Raw genomic sequence first — 17655 nt, 5'->3', positions numbered from 1 at the left:
AGTGGGACAGTGGGAGAGACAGTAGTCTCTATATGGAGGACCAATGATACAATGTAATACAATTTCGCTGGCTGAACATTATCATACATTCATCAAAAATAAATTATTCTCATCATCTCATCTCATCATTAAACAATAGTCCTGCAAACTAATGTAGGTTTAGAAATGTTAGAGGTTAGTTTCATGTCCACCAGACACACTGTAACACGTCACTGTGACCCTTCTCCTCTGAGACGAAGCAAGCTGACAAGGCGAGTCTCTGTCAAGTAGGAGACGGGGTGAAAACCAACGTGGTTAAGTAGATGGAAACCTCTCCGGCCACTAAAAAGGAGCTAATGGTGCAGACCTAAAAGCTTTACTTGCCTCATTGCCTTAGGTGTCCTCACAAAGCCGTGCTGAGTGGTTTTACGATGCCTCTTTCTCTGTGGGTGTTCAATAGCAATAACAGATAAGTATGGATACAAGCATTAAAGTGGCAGTTTTACATAGTGTGTTTATATACCGTGAATAGACACACTCGCGTGAGTGTTTGCGTGTGTATACTGTGTTGTACAGTTAAGGGCTTATTATTGTGTGTATTTGTTTGGACAGAGCAGCTGCCACACAGCTGCTACAAAACAAACAGTTTCCCATTTAGCCTGAAAGCTTTGATCCACACTGTGCCACAGGTCTCATTTACACTTGATGTTTAACAGTCATCATGGTGCAGTATCAGGAAATTTCAATGAAATACTATCTGATAATTAAAAAAAAAATCAAGCACTATAATGGTTGCAGAATTAATAATATATTTTCTATCAATTGCAAAAAAAACTTATTCCTATAATCTAAGTAAAACTAAGTGAGGAGATGAGCTGCTGTCTCTGGCCTTATCAGGGTAAACATGTTTTCCAATCTGTAGAGAATCAAGTTTTACTGTTTTATGATTCTTTTTATATTTCCTGTTGAATGAAGCTCCATTTTAGATGGATAGCAAACTGGACTATGTTATTTTAATTTCCTTGTAACATCAGCCCACCAAGAAGATATCTTAAGCCACAAACAGGAAGCCTGGCCGTTGAGCCTTTGTGGCCCCACTCAAGAAGAAAAACAACCCTTTTCTAAAGGATCAATGAAAATGATTATAATGTACAAACAGCAGACTGATAATATATAAATTCATTAAATATTCATAAGAATGACAGCTGCAGGTACAAAAGAAAAGCCTTTTTAGCCAACTGTGTTTTTACTGTTCAAATAATTTCCGGTGACAAAAATTCTTTCCATTTTTCCAGCAGTGATGTGGCCTTTCGAGACCCATGATGCAGCCCTGAACCAGCACGGCTCAGGTCTGCTAAACAGGTTATCAAGCAGTTAGGTGACTTAATTCTTAACTAATGACCCAGTTGGAGGCATTTATTTAGTGGTGTGTCCCACTGCTGTCACATTAGCAAGTGCTTCACCTGAGGCTTTACAGCAGTGCGTGTTCTGTTGTAGATGAAGCCAGGAATACAACAGAAACGATGCAAAAACCAAGAAAAGTTAAAAGGCAAAGCTACGGAAAAGCTTGAGATCAGGAATCAGGCCCACATTTATTAAGACTGCATTTCATGCTGTTATATTTTATCCGGTGCCTCCATGATCACAGACATGACAGCATAATGCAAACAACTGAAGGGACACTGAATATATCAACAATCAACACACCTCCCCTAAACAGACAACATGTTACTGGAGGTAATATTCCTGCTACACCTGCTGATCTGATATAGGTGTGTTTGCTGGAGGCCCTTTAATATTAAGGGTGCATCTGTTGAACTAATAAGTTTGTGTGTGTGTGTGTGTGTGTGTGTGTGTGAGTGTGAGAGAGAGAGAGAGAGAGAGGAAGAAAGAAGGAGCAAAAACCACTCCCTTCCATAACATTATTCATTGCATAATGCTGCTCTCTAGTGGTCAGGCTGAAGTGTTGCAGCCTTTGAATTAAATATTTAAAGTTTATATTTTCAAGTACAATGATCGTAAAGTGAATAAAAAACATTTTGATTTTAATATTCTACTTCTGCAAATATTTAGAAAAATCGCTGTGGTCCTCAAAAATTATTAGAAACTAAAACAATCGCAACATATTTTGCTCATACCAGCAAATAAAACAGTAGTGCACCTAAACACTTACAGTGGATAGGTTCCCTTTCATCCCCAGAAGATGGTACTACACCTCTACACATTTCACAGCACAATACATCTATTCTGTCATTATTGTCCAGAGACGTATAATTTACTCGCAGCTGGATATGCAAATAAACTAATGTTGGTTGTGAGAAAAACACAAGATCATTTTTTGCCTGTCTATTAGTGCTGACCAGACACAGGGAGGCTGATAGTCCGGTCACAAAATGGCAGGCAAATTTCTACTCAACTTGAAACAGAAAATATGAAAAGTTAACAGTTTCCATCCATTAAAAAAAGAGTAGGCTGCCATGAAGCTGTTGTGTGCTTTGCTAAGAACAATGAGTTGTTAAATATATAAAGGCCACAGCACCAGGCTCCTCACAGGGACAGACCACTGACCCCATTTTCTTGTTCATGTCTTTTCTCTCTCTTTCTCTCTCCTTCTTTTCTTCTCTGCCCCCACAGTTTGCTGACTAAGTAAACAACAAATAAGAAAGGTGCTGTAAATTGTAACTCTTTAAAGTCTCCCTCTGCCCTTCTTTAAGGTTGCGTTTCTGTCCCTCTCCTAGGTGAAACCTAGCGTTCCCATTCCCAAAATGCCAGAGCTAAATGCAGTTCAGGAGACCTATAAGCTGAACTGTAAACATAATTCACAATGTATGGATCCTCCAGGTCACTAGTTGCCATGGTTTCACCTGAGTACCTCAATGACCTTTACAACCAAAAGTCAGTCAAAGGGGAAAAAATATGTTTTAGCAAGAGAACTCATAGAGACTGACTTGAAAGTGAGACACACAAGTGACACACAAGTGTCAGATCTGACGGATCTGATCAGAGGCAGCTGTTATTGGATTAAATTGGACTAACTCTTAATTGGATAGATTTAACTTAATTTCATGTATTTCAGATGATTTGGCAGGCAATAAATCCAGATTAAAAACTGTTCGTTTTGTGATTTTGATCTTAGATTAGAATTTACATAGTTTTTCAATAAAGGACCAACGACTGAGGAGCGAGATTAAAGAGATAATGCCATAGTGCTAACAGTTTCTTTGTTCACACTGTTACTATTTCTGTAGCAATCATAAAGCACATGTACGTCACATGGCACTTTGAAACTGGGACAACATGTAAACTGCATAAAAAGGTCACGTATTTAAAATGGTGTTGGGTAAATACTGCAAAACGTTTCTCCACTGCGTTTTATTTAGTGTGACGCAAGTCTCTTCAACTCGCTTAACGTCACATTCTTTAGAAAGTGGACCGTCTCATGTGGTTGACAAACAGTGTAGATTTACATCCATTGCCCCGAACAAACCAGGTAACAGCAGTGGAAAATATGACAAAGACTCAAACCATCTGGATGATGAAAATGGTTCTGACGACCGGACAATTATTTCAAATAAGCACTGAGATAGTTTGGAGTAAGCAATAAGCAACAACCTTAAATTTGTACGAATCATTTAAACAGGAACAGTAAAATTCAGCAACAATCAATGATATAAACATTAAACTACAAAGTCCAAGCTGTGATCTGCTGTGTTTCACCTCTTTGGTCAGGCGTCTGCTCTCCCAACACAGCTAAAAATACTACCTGTTAAAATGTGGCCATAAATTTGAATATTTTTGCTTGTTTTCATATGAGCTGTCCCCCAAGTGGCAGCCATGTGCTCAGGTCTTCAACCAAGAAGCTAAAACAAACATCACCATGGACCAGACACAGTTGGTCCGTGGCTACAAACTGAACACTCAGCAGGGAGTCCTGTCAGAGATGTGAAGAGTAAGTCGAGTGGTGATAAATGAGACATTATAATTCCTTTGTGGCCACTGGTACCTATAAGTACATGGAGAATACTCCCCTGTACCCCCCTCTATTCAACACAGCATCACAATGACTAGAGACAGTTGGAGGTAGAACTATGATACTGATTTTGTCATCTCATACACACTGAGACTAAGCAACAACATACAGAGCTGGCTGCCTTTCACAAGTGCACACAAGTGGTTCTGAAGTGGAGAACTCATATTTAAAAAGGCTTTGCAACACCAGACTACTTGCATGAAGCATTTTAGTCCAAAACTATTCTTACTATTGTCTGTATGGGCACAAGCTGACAAAACAGCAGAAACAGCCTAAAAGACCAGAATCCACTTAGATACAATCCTGACCTGCTCCACCTGCCAATAGTCATTTCTTACTGAACATATAACAACAGCATTTATGATAAGGATGTTGTCAATATGCTTTTGAGCAGGAACACTGCTCTCAGGTGGGAAAACCATGTTTTTGCCATATTTGGACCAACATTTCACATTATTTCTCGGCCAACACACAGATACCCACATAAAGTACCTGCAATAAGCTAACATCAGCCTATATGATACCAGCTGGTTTAGAAGTCCAGAACCAATAAAAATAATGTGAAACTATTTTAATAATAAATTGTTTAAGTCTTTTCTCAAACAAAAATGCAAAAAATGCTGTTTTCTGACTCACACATATGAAAATTTCCTGTTTTGCTCTTTTTCATATCTTTGTAAATTGTCAGACAAAACAAGACATCTGAAGACATCAGCTCAGAGACTAAACAATGAATCAAGAAAATAATAATTAGCTGCAGTGCTGAACTTGAAACGTCCTGCTAACTAACAAACATCAGCAAAAACACACAAAGGGGAGTAAACTCATAACCATCTTAGGAGAAGTAACAATGCAATAAATGTAAAATGCTGTACAACAGTATCACAAACTATAGTGTTGAATCAACACTTCTCTAAGAGTCTCCACTTACTGCCTCCTCTTCCACACAGGCTGCCATCAGGCCTCTGTGTCTGCTCTAACAAAACATAAAGCCTATGACATCCTCTTGTAAATGCATGCTGAGATTTTTCCATACTACATGTTTTATTACTGGAAACTACAAATGGTGTCCATCCATTGCCACCCACCATAAGACACATCTGCCTCTGTCCCAGTGTCTCAGCTCATGTAGACTGGCGTATAGCAAATAAACCATGAGTGAGAGATTTGTGGTGGCCTCCCAAGCTGTTAAACCCACTGCCCAACTGCCACTTGGTGAGCAAATTGAAACTGTGAAGAGCACTCAACTTCATGTTTTAATCTGTGGAGGAAATAATGTAAACCGACGACATGTGCGTGGGAGAGAGCAGGGGAAAGAGGTAGGAAGAGACACAGGAATAGACCTGAGTACAGAGAATAAAACTGAGTGACAAAGACGGTAAATGACAGAGAATTCTGACAGTAGCATATACATTACCACACACACACACACAAACAAACACACACACACCTCTTCCTAGCAGCTGCAGTATGTGGTCCTGATCAAATAATCCAAGATAAGGGGCCACCAACCAGCCACTTTCTTTAGGACCTTTCAACTCCCCCTGAACCCAACCAGAGCCTGGGATGAACTCCCAACGAAATATAAACTGTCTCCAAACAATCCCTGCAGAAACATCTGCTGTGATTTAACTCATGTGTTGCATAGCTCATTATTAAATAGGCATTTCCATTTTGTGTCTAGCAACAAGGACAAATTAACAGTGATTAAAATTCCTCAGTAGATTCAGGAGATTTCTTGTGTAAGACATTAACAGTGTACTGTGGGGTTACATGAGAGTGGAAGGGCCAATGTTTAATGATCCAAAAGAAAAAAAAAAAAAACAATATTTGGACTAAAGGAAATGCTTTGTTAGCCATGTGGAACTATGCAAGTTATTTGTCTGAGTTTCCCTTGGAAGAGCACTGATCAAACACACTCCAATCCCTGCTGCTTAAACTCTTTGATTTACTTCGCACATTTCTGCAGCACACAGTGCAGAGCAAGATGGAGCACTTGAAAACACATCACGGAAACATGTAAATGATTTAAATACTTTGTGGTATGCCTAAATACACATACCACAGAGACTGTTTACCCTTAATAAACTCTATGTGTTCAGTTTCATCATATCTATGAAGCATATGATGTCATGGAGGAAGCAAGTGTATAGAATGTAATGCACTGACACAGTTATTACACACAACAGTCTGTGCCTGCAATTATATCATTTACCTACAATGAATTCAGTCATTGTTAAAAATCCAATATTGCACTATACGTCATAACTGTTTGGATGCAAGTATGACTGGTCCCAGATAATTTTCAGGTATTGTTAGGTTCCAACAAACAGTAAAGTCACCATTAAACTATTAAAGAAGTGTTAGAATAAGACATTAAAATGACGTATTATAAGGAAGAAGAGTTGGGAAAATTAATAAAACACTGATAACTAAATTATTTACTAGAATAGAAAAACATCAGATCAATGTGATTTGCCTCATCCGAGTTCATCTGTTCCTGAAGCAATACTGTGTCTGCAAGCAAGGACTCATGAATAAATATCCTCACAGTGCCAGTAACAACAGCGAATGACAAAACTTTATTTCTCAAAAAACCCAAAGGGAATTTTGTATTTTGTTCAAACGAATTAATATTAATTCTACTGCATTAACTTCATCAGGAAAATGGCCAAAAATGAATTTGACATCTGAAACTATAACTCATGAAAGCAGAATATTGACCATAAAAGGAAAATACAAGGACAACTTTGATACAGAATATAATAAAACATAAGTTCCTGGATGTGGAGAGAACAACATGACATAAGGAAAGGCACAAAAAAGATGTTAAATCCTGGATCTACTGCGCCACACAGACTGTTGACCACAAATGTTAATATATAATTTGTTGCGAAATGTTGTTGGACTGTCCATGTAAACTCTGAGCAAATCATGGTGAGCTCTCAGAGGCGGCATCGACTGTGTGGCCTGACCACTTGGCAAAAGGCTTGAAGCCATACAGCAGAGTCCAACGCCAACAGGCAGCAGGCCGACAGACTAACTGTTAGCTGAGGGCTTTCACTGTGTGATCTGTCTCTGTTTTGAAAGGACTGTGTCAAACCTCAATTTAAAGTGGCACTGAAACGTTTCCTGCCACTGGAGAATGAGGTGCGTTTTCAGCGTAAGCAATAGGTGAGTGTGATAATAACACAAACTGTAAAGTCTCAATAAGACCCGGTGCAGCTGCAGACCCCCTCTGGACAAAGAAAGACTGACAAGCAGGCACACACAAAGAAACATCCGCTCAGTCTCCCTCCCATGCTGTCCACTCTGCGTGAGTTTTTTCCATCTCTCTTTAAGGTGCCAGCTGTCTCTTCCATGCATTGCTCCATCTCCATCTCTGTCCCCCTGTCTGTCTTCTTCCATATGCTCCTCTCTCCTCTCTAGAGTAGAGTGGAAATATTTCACAGATACTGTGAATGTGCGTATGCAGACTTCCCACCTCGTTCCAGGGAGATATCACACTTTGCCATACTGTGCCAAGCTGTCAAACAGCAAATAAGCCTATGATGTTAAATTTTGAATGAAATAATGTATTTGTGTTTTTGGCCTTCCGCAAATGTTCACAATTTAATCATTACTAACGCTCAGATCACCACTCAAACAGGGAGCTAAATATAGAGATCCAAATATTTTGGGGAAAAATTAAAAGAGCATATCTATATCAGCTCCACAACCAAATCCATATGTGGTTGTGAATACAGCAGCTGTGAAAAACATGTCTGATAACAACTCCTGGGCTGTCTCGCTCTTCAGAGGCAGAATTTGCTAGAAAAAGACCAAACTAGAAGCAGTAAAGGGGCAGAAATCCACACAGAGTCTGCAAACATAGCCATCCCGTGAAGTTTGACATTCTTCAACTACCACTCTCAAACTGTTTGAACAACACTGAATCAAGATTTTGGCAGAGTTATCTACCTCCTCGTGGAACCACAGGTCATTTAGAAAGCTGATGAGGGGACCAGATCGATAGATGTGGTGGGGCAGAAAGATTTCTCAATGTGTGCTGAGGTGAGATGTTTCATTAATAAAGGAAGAAAAATGTTATCCAAAACAGCTGGCCTGATGTGGGAGTTTTTAACAGTTTCTAGGTCACATATTTTACATATCTGACTTTGTAGACAAGGAAACTGCTATAGCAACAGACAACAGATACCGCCACAAACAAAGCTGGTAGCAGCGAGTGTAACCAAGTGGTACAGGAGAAGTATCAAGAATATAAAATGTGGACCATTGACCTCAGACAACACATCAGCTTGTAATACTCTTTAAAAGGAATTCTTGTTTAAGCCAAATTTCGATTCATCAAATTAAAAAAAAAAAAAAACAACTTTCTTTTAACAAGTAGAAATTCATTAATCTTCTACTCTAAGAAGCCTGGATATATAAGTCTTGAATATTTTAACTTAAAAAATACAACATAATAAATGTGTGAAAGGTGTTTAGATACCTTTAAACATAATTTATATTAATGCCACAAAGACTATAGAACTATAAAAATCTAATGAGCTGCATTTGAATAGCTTAGGAGACACAACAACTATATGCACACCACTAAATCACTGAGAAATCAGCCACCTCTATCAAACCAGGATTACAGTACATATTTAGACAAGCAATGAGCCACTGGAGCCAAACAAACTTGTTGCACCGCTCTTTAAACCAGAAAAGAGCAAAGAAGACATTTCTGTCCTTCCACCATGACACAAAGTCCCCTGCACGGACCTGGATTATCTTGGTGTATTATAGTTCATCCTTAAGCCAAATATACGAACTTGAAAGGAGGAGGCCCGCAAACATCACATCACTAGCAGGCTAACATCCTGCTAGCAGTTAGCATTTAGCCTCATGCTACATCAGCGTCAAAGGACACAGCCTTGGTCGGTTTGTTTTAGTGTCGTTCTTGTTTCTTTCATTAGTATTGTGTTTGGCTATAAATGTGTCTGTCGCTCACTTCTACCAACTTGGGTTTGTAAGTAGCTACATTCCTGCTTCCTTTTTCCCGCCATCTGAACTCTGAATAGTGGAGTGAGAGAAATCAAAAATGAATGCGGTCACCATAGCATCTTTTTCGAAACCGCCAGTGGACGGTGCCAAACTATCAAAGTGGTACAAGAACCAACTTTACTCGTACTGTTGTGCACCCGCTTTCTAAAGAAACACATTCATCTGTGAGCTTTATCATCTGCATCGTTGTTTTTTTTTTTGTTTTGTTTTGTTTTGTTTTGGTAAATCAAACAATGCCACCTTAATAACTTTACATTGTACTATAAACACATTCATATGAATACATCAGAAAATTCACAAAAAGCACTCACAGACGCAGTGAGCTAAGCCGTTATGCTCATAATGTCAGCTGTCAGTTTATTAGGTACAAATAACTACCACCTATCTAAAGCTAATACAGTCTAATACAATAATTCTACAGTTTTACATTCACAGATGTTTTAACATTAATTTTTTAGTTGAAACTTGTTTAGAGAAGTAATGATTGAACTTTGTGGAAATTTTAAAGGTTGTAGTTTGCTTTGCTGTTGAGTATTGGTTATACCAAGTGGTGTTTGTAATATTTAGTCTATTCTTACTGACATATATTTATAATAATAATATTTTATATTTTATATTGCAACACAATATAATTCAACAGTACTAAAACTGTAGCTTCCTCTCTAAAGACTGCTGTCATCTTATACTCACTTTAGCTTACCCTGCTCTGCCACAAGTGATTTTAAATATAATCAGTTCTTTTTTTAAGTCTATCAAATAGGGCGGTCTCTTTTGTGGTTTGTTAGTTTTTTCTGTGTTTTAGAATTTGCTTCTTATACTGGGGTGAGGAAAACATAATCTGCCATCCAACAAGCTATCTTGTGTTTTCAGTAGTCCAAAAATCAGAGCTTGGGCTGAGGGATGAATTTTTGATTTAAGTAGCAGATATCCATTCTTTGATGTCTGCCCATATTTGTCACTTTTTATAGTGTCTGAGGGAATGTATTAGAGGGTCATGAAAGCCAGATTCAAAGGACTGGAATGAAACTCAGGTATGCGGTCAGCTTCACCCCGAAATCTGTCCACACATCGCTGCTCGGAAGAAACCATAACACATCTGTGACCAGATATGTTGACCAGAGTGTCACCCCCCCCCCGATCCAAGCTACAGATGAACAAAGCTTTCCACTATGTTGCTATTTTAGGAAGCAGAAATGATTCTACAGGGAATAAGTGGGTTTTCCATTGTGACCTCCAAGGTGGGGTTTGGGGTGAGAGGTCAGAGGTCAGAGGGTCACCACCCAGTGTCAGTGGGAAAAAAAGTAAGGGAACCCCCAGGCCCCATGTAATAACATGAACATCGTGGACTGCTAAAGTATACTTCAATAAGAAATAATGAAGTGTGTGGAAGAAAATCAGCTAATTATTGACTGATTGATAAATGTACAAGGATATAATTTGCTGTGATTGATTATCAAATGGATACAATATAGGCCTATATATTATATGCATATATATATATATTTTTTTTTTTTTAAAGTAATGTTAGTAGAAAGTTAAATCATAAAGTTTGAAACCTCTCTCAGTGTGTTTGTGGTACTCTCTTTGACAGGATCTCACAATAAAATGTGACTCTCGTCTTCCTCCAACACTCTGGACGATCTGTCCAACATTCCTTCTTGTTTGTCGTCATGGTGCCAGCAGGAAAGCCCCGCTATATAAGGTCCTCCTCTCCAGAGTCCAGAGCCAGAACGACAAAGAGAGAACAACCTTCTGCTAACTACGCCACAACCAGAGAGGAGGGAACGTTCAACCCTGAACCAAAGGACTCAATTCAGCTCCTGCAAAGACAACTCAACGCTTTCCTAACTGCAGATATTTTTACTCTGCTCTTCTTAACATGAAGACATCCAATCTTTCAGAGAGAGCTCTATTTGTCTTTTTTTTTACAGCACAGGTAGGCATTACAACCTTAACTTCTTGTGTGACTTTCATCTTATATTGTAGCAACAGATTTAAAATAATGGCAACATTTTAACAAACATCTTTTCACTGTGGAAGCCTTTATCTTTCACCAAACTCATTTTAAGATTGGAAGACATGAAGACAATGTTTGTTTGATGATGATGATGATGATGATGATGATGATGATGATGACGATGACAAAGCTTTAAAAAAAATCCTAATTTTAATTAGATAAATGGAAAAGTATTTTAGCCTCTTTTTGCCCACATTAAACATCAGTTTCACAGAGCCAGGAATTAGTTAAAATTATTTTTGTGTGTTATTATTTGCTAACCTGCTAATTCCACCTTATTTCACAAGATATGTCATATTTCACTACCCTAGAAAATGTTTACTAGCTTATATTTGTATTTTTTTTTTTTTTGTTGTATTTAACATTTCATGACATTTGACAAGAGGATGAGATTTACCAACATATACCGTAAAACCCCAATATTGATTTTCTTTCCCACCCAGGTATTTACAGCAGTCTGGTCCCAAGCGTGTCCTCGGAGATGCCAGTGCCCTAAGGAGCCCCCCATGTGTCCCCCTGGGGTGCCCCTCATCCTAGATGACTGTGCATGCTGCCTGGTGTGTGCCCGACAGAAAGGACAGGTCTGCTCTGAAATGTACCCCTGTGACACACGTAAAGGGCTGCAGTGCGACTACACAGCTGATGTCCACAAGAGGACTGGTATCTGTGCAGGTGGGTGAGCTGTTGATGGTGGTATCATTCAAAAATGTACACTGGATATACTGGATGTCCAGTATATGGCCAATGATTTATAAGTAAAAAAAAATGGGTCCTGACAAAGGTAATTTATTTTTAAATCTTTCTCTGTTTCCTCCAGCTCATGAGGGAGATGTGTGTGTTTTGGATGGTTCTGTCTACCAGAACGGCCAGACCTTCTTCCCCAGCTGCAAGTACCAGTGTATGTGTCGTGATGGACAGATCGCCTGCTTGCCGCGCTGCAACCTGGATGTGATGCTTCCTGGTCCAGACTGTCCAATGCCACGGAGGGTCCAGTTACCTGGAGAGTGCTGTGAGACATGGGTGTGTGAGCCCCAGGCTGAGGCCAGTGCACTGGGCGGCTTTGCCATGGCAGGTAAGTTGACTGGAGGTGGGGTGAGATGAGATGAGATGAGATGAGTTGAGCAGACCATATAGACAGATACACACATAAAATTGTCTATTCCTCTTTGATGTTGGTCTCACTCCAGTGTGAGGCATAAAGTTAAAAGGTTATGTACATAACTCTGACCTGTTCAGGGTAAGAGAGCAGGACCCAAAGAAGGAAGGAGGAGAATAATGGATGAGAAAAGAGGAGGACACGCAGAGGAAAGTGTGTTATAACAGTGTGACAGTGTGTTGTAATACACACTCTGCAGTTAGTTTAATCCAAACACAAGTCTGTCAATCATCATGATGCCTTCGGGTTTTGTCAGAATGTGCCTTTCAACTTTTGTTTAGAGAGGGTTTGCCTATCAAGAGAAGGAGAAAGTAACAAACACTCCAGTATATGAGTGTGTTAAATTTGAATATTATATTATTATGATATTCTTGGATTTGTTGTTTGTCACAAGTTTTCAGCTAAACAGTTTTGTCTGCTTCTTTGAATTATGTGTAATTCTTCTAGATGATGTGTTGATTTCTTTCTCCACTCTAACCTGTAGTCCTCTGTCCCTTGTGTTCCTGTAGCCTATCGTCAGGAGGAGACAGTGAGCTTTAATGGCTGGGATCCCAGCCTGAACTGCATTGAGCAGACCACAGAGTGGGGCGCCTGCTCTCGAACCTGTGGCATGGGGGTGTCCACTAGAGTGACCAATAAGAACCGTCGGTGTGAGATGGTGAAGCAGAGCCGGCTGTGTATGATAAGACCCTGTGACGACCTGCAGGATCAGACTCAGCTAACACAGCTTGCACCAAAGGTACTTTTTGGGCAGTTTTTTTGAACAATATGGTGGCGTAATTAGATGTCTGTATAAGCTAAAGCTAATGTATAAGCTTTTTGTTCAGTACCAGGTGGACTTTGGTAAAAAAAAAAAATCCCACTTAATGTCATTCTTTTCAGAGATACACACTTTCAGTTAGTAACTAGCTCTTTCTCCCCCTGCAGAGAGGTGGTAAGTGCCAGAGGATGGTGAGGAGCAACAAAGCTGTCCACCTCTCCAATAAAAACTGCACCAGTGTCCAGGCCTACAAGCCTCGCTACTGTGGCACTTGCACAGATGGCCGCTGCTGTACCCCCCACAGAACCAAGACCACCCTGGTGGAGTTCCAGTGTGCCAACGGTAAAACTGCCAGGAGGCCAGTCATGGTGATCTTGACCTGCGCTTGCCACAGCAACTGCCCCCGAGACAATGCTGTGTGGCAGCCGTCAGAGCTGGGATACAGTGGCATGAGGTCATAGGTCAGGGAGTCACCATAAGATAATTATGAGGTTATAATGAACAGTAAATCCAGATTTTAGTTGATGACTATGTCTGTAAATCCAGAGATGCCTTGAGTTCATTTGAAGGAAACATGAGTTGGATTAACTCTGAATTTTAGATTGAAACACGACGACAACATAATATATACAGTATAATAGGCCTAAAACTGTACAGTATATAATTTTTGATTATTATGATGAGAATCATTCTTGTACTCATACAATGATAATCCTCTTTTGAGGATGATATCATGGAGAATTGAATAGCTCTATGTGTGCATATCTGGAGAGGGATTTTATCGTTTAACATCCTGTGGACAAATAAGTGTCATCTTCAATATCGCTAAGTAAAGCACTTAAGCCTTGTGACAACTTGACTCTCTCCACTTCTGGAGATCAGGTAGAGAGTATACTACCAGCCATTTACAACAGACCTTGGTTTGTAGGGTTCTTATGTGCTTGGATGAGATTGTGGAGGTTTAGTTAAAAAAAAAGTCTCTATTCAGAGGTCAAATAGTATGAAGGTGCACAGTCACAGGGTCGTGCAGACATGCAGTGGTGTCATGGGTGCATGTTGTGCATCACCACCTACTGGTTTGATCTGCACTGGAATTGGCTAGTCAGGCAGAATTTAGCATGCTTTAAACAAAGGACATGAAACCACAGTGTTTTGTTCAGCCTAAATTATGAGGAGAAAAGCTTTGGCAATAAAATGTAGCCAACAGCTTCAAGTACCATATGTCCTCTGAATTAACCATTTGCTGACCTGGGACACTTTGACACCTTAATCTAGAAAAAAAACTTAAACAATAATACTGTAATTCCATTTTTTTTTTGCATCAATAAATCAGAGCAGCCAGAAGGAAATAGAGGATTATAAGGTGAGCTGCTACCTTCCAATGCCATGGGAATTTTCCAACTATGGGACACATTTTTGAAATAACTGGACTGTGTACTTTGACCTGGTCTGAACCAAGGGCTCATCCTATGAAAGAGAGGTCACTGTGGTGACTTAGTGTCATTTCTAACATCTACCTGAAATCCTCCTTCTGCTGCAAAAATGCATTATGTCTATGTCACCATCAATAAATGCAAATGTATGTTGTTTGGAGTTATTTTGTTGTTCTAGAAAGGATATTATTACTCCTTTAAAGTAGTACATATATATACAGTGCAATTGCTATTTTTATACTGACAAAAGTTTTGTAAATACTTGCTGTATAGCTTGTTTGACTGAGTGTGTATCAAATACACAGTGTAATCGGTAACCATGTAAACATGAATTGTATATATTGCTATGTGGTTGTTTTTTTTTTCTTACTTACTTGAATTATATTTCAGACTGCTTGTTTCTGTATCTGTTGGAGCAACACTGCAAAACTCAACATTAGAAAATAAATGTGTGTTTTTTTCTATCAAGGTTTGAATCTTTTTATTGTCATTATAAAATATGTTTCATTTATGCTAGTGGTGGAAAAGGCAAATCAGGAAGTGCATATATCATGTTACAGTGCAGGTGCAGTTCATTGGGCTGATGGGAGGAAATGATGATTTGTGTGTAAATGAGTGGTAGCTCCAGGCTATATTTAATGAATGAAGTGAATCAAGAAGCAATTACCTCTTAGATTTTAAACTGAGGATAATAGAGAGAAGCACGAAAATATTGAGGATGAATGGATAGGGCCCATCTGAGAGGGAAAAGCTAACGAAGAGAAGAGGGAGATTAAAGACATAGCCTTAATGACAGGTGACTTCTGTTTGATTTGTGGCTGATCATACATCACATTGCTATGTTAAAAATGTAGTTTTCATGGATGTGTTATGTAGGTTTTAGGTCAGTCAAATGTATGGCAAGTGTTACCTAACACTAACAACATGGCTGCTCTACATTTATCAGAACTGGAGACTTGTCACCTTTCTCAAACTCTGTCTAGCCAATGTCTTTGGTCTAAAAACTAGTATATTGTTGAATTATTTGCCCTGATTTTCCTTCTAAGATTGTATTAGATACGTAAACCCTTTCACTAGAAATAAAAGCACTTCTTGAAAGTTTTCACATGTGCATTTGAGTAAGACCTCTTCCTTAGGCGTCCAGGATGTTCATGTCATCGAATGGGACCCAGGAGCTATCAAACCCTTTGGGCCCCACTGACAGTGGGTGGTGACATTTGACCTCTCTCAGTGAACCCCACCTGGAGGGTCACAGTGGAAAACCGTCTTATCCCCAGTAGAATTGCTCCTGCTTCCTAAAATAGCTCCTCAGTGGAAACTTCAGCTCATCAGTAGCTTGAATCAGCGGGGGGACTGACACTGTGGTCGACACATCTGGTCCATTATGGTTTCTACTGAGCACAGGTGTGTGGTCATGTTATATCATGGTTATGTTTGTGGATCTAGCATTTGAAGCTTGTTCTCTTGTTGCACTCACTATAAATATGTTAAAATTACAGAGTCAGTTATGTGGTGAAAACATTAGAAAGACAGATGCTTGAGCTACAGCTTCAGGCCACGATGCTCTGTTGGTCTGTCCAACACTTTGGTCCAGACTGAAAAATCCAAACGATGGATGGAATGCGATGAAATTTTGTACAGACATCAAACAATAGACCTACAAAACACTGGCATGTTAGCACTGTCATTCTAAGTATTTTATTATACTGACATTAGCATTCTGTTGAAATAAATGTTACCAGAGTCAGCTTCATACTGTAGTGAGGTAAATTTGGATAGCCCAATGCATTGTTCCTTTAAGCACTTCTGATTTTGAGAGGCACAGTATTATAGAGCCTCAGTCAAAGAGACCTTATGATTATGTAAGAGTCATCAACTGGTTAGCTGACAATCTGGCTCAGTGAGTAGCCAAACAGTTGATTTTCTAACTGAATGACAGACTGACTGCTGGACTGAAAAGTGAAACGATCTGATCAGCTGAGCAACCATGAAACTGCAGCTCAAACCTCAAAAATGATGTGTTTTTAGGCCTTGTTTTTTTGTTTTTTTTGACTCCTTCCTGGCTGAATTATTGGCTGGTGTGTGTGAGACAGAATACTGTGCAGACCAGACCTGGCTGGTTTCCTGAGGCATTTTATAACTCTTAGTTCATCTATTGAATTACTGTGGAGGAATGTTAAATCTGGTTTTTAGGTATGAGTAGGATAACAGATGTGTTCAGCTGCAGGTACTGGTCTGTAAAACAAAAATAACCAGGTTCGCCAGTTAAACCACAGAGGAAACAATGGGAAACTGGAATTGAAATTACTTTTTATAATGATTATGTTCAATGTGCAATATTTTTCATCCTCACAGTGCAGAACACAGTATTTAATCATATTTCATGTTCAAACAATTCTCTTTCTCTCATGTAAAATATGTGACCAGCTGGCATGTTGGTGCTTAGCAGGTATTTAGCGTGTTACCATAGTAATTAGCAACAGAAACTACAACTGAGGCTGATGGGAAAGTCTGTGTTCACAGGTATTTGGGCAGAAAAAAGAAATGAAAATGTTGACGTGATGGTGCTTGAAAAGTCAGGGCATCGTGTAAGTTCTTAATCCCAAGAGGGGTATAAACGCAATGAGTGTTTGTAACAAAGTACATGACACTTCATCCAAAATGTTCTTCTCTTTTACTGTTTAAAATTCTGATTTGTGGAATTATACAATATGTAATCCTGCTGCAGCAATATATAATATGTTAAAGATAAAGACAGACTACTGTGTACGGATAGTGCAGTTTTACTGTTCAGTTTAAATTTGTGTTTTACAAACATTTGATTTTAGTCTCAGACTGAGAGGAGTGAAGTAATTAATTTACAAGCTTTTAGCTTGACAATAACAATTTACAGTTTCCAATGAAGAAGAAGAAAAGTGATAAAGGTGTGGTGGCTCTGTGGCACAAATAAAATGTGTCTAAACTAAACTAACATGTTTTTGTCTCTGTCTGAATGGACTGGGGAGTGAGCACTGTTGTTTGTGTGAAAGGTGAGTAGACTGCTTCCTCTAGTGGTGTATTTGAATAGAGCCTCTGTTGCCATCTTCACTCCAGTGATCTTCAATCTGTTGCATGAATGTGAAATCACACTCTGCACTTCAGGGAGAGTAAACATACTGAGTTCAGCAGGCTGAGGCTGTAGATCCTCTAAATGTTTACACTCGTTGATTCATTTCAGAAATGACCTTGCCA

The 17655-nt window shown here is 39.2% G+C and overlaps 1 protein-coding gene across 1 annotated transcript; it reads left to right on the top strand.

Annotated features, from left to right (window-relative positions):
* The first annotated feature begins 10764 nt into the window (after nt 1-10764).
* LOC139613646 (CCN family member 3-like) lies at nt 10765-14888 on the top strand. The gene is made up of 5 exons (XM_071470453.1): nt 10765-10994; nt 11519-11747; nt 11893-12147; nt 12741-12970; nt 13159-14888. The coding sequence occupies exons 1-5, from the start codon at nt 10938-10940 to the stop codon at nt 13450-13452; spliced, it is 1065 nt and encodes a 354-aa protein (XP_071326554.1). The 5' UTR covers nt 10765-10937; the 3' UTR covers nt 13453-14888.
* Nucleotides 14889-17655: the final 2767 nt, after the last annotated feature.

Source organism: Trachinotus anak, unplaced genomic scaffold, assembly GCF_046630095.1.
Source record: "Trachinotus anak isolate AG129_WGS33_773 ecotype Australia unplaced genomic scaffold, CSIRO_AGI_Tana_v1 ptg000032l, whole genome shotgun sequence".
Classification (NCBI taxonomy): Eukaryota; Metazoa; Chordata; class Actinopteri; order Carangiformes; family Carangidae; genus Trachinotus; species Trachinotus anak.
Note: the sequence above shows the minus strand (reverse complement) of the source record. Positions and strands in the feature narration are given on the sequence as shown.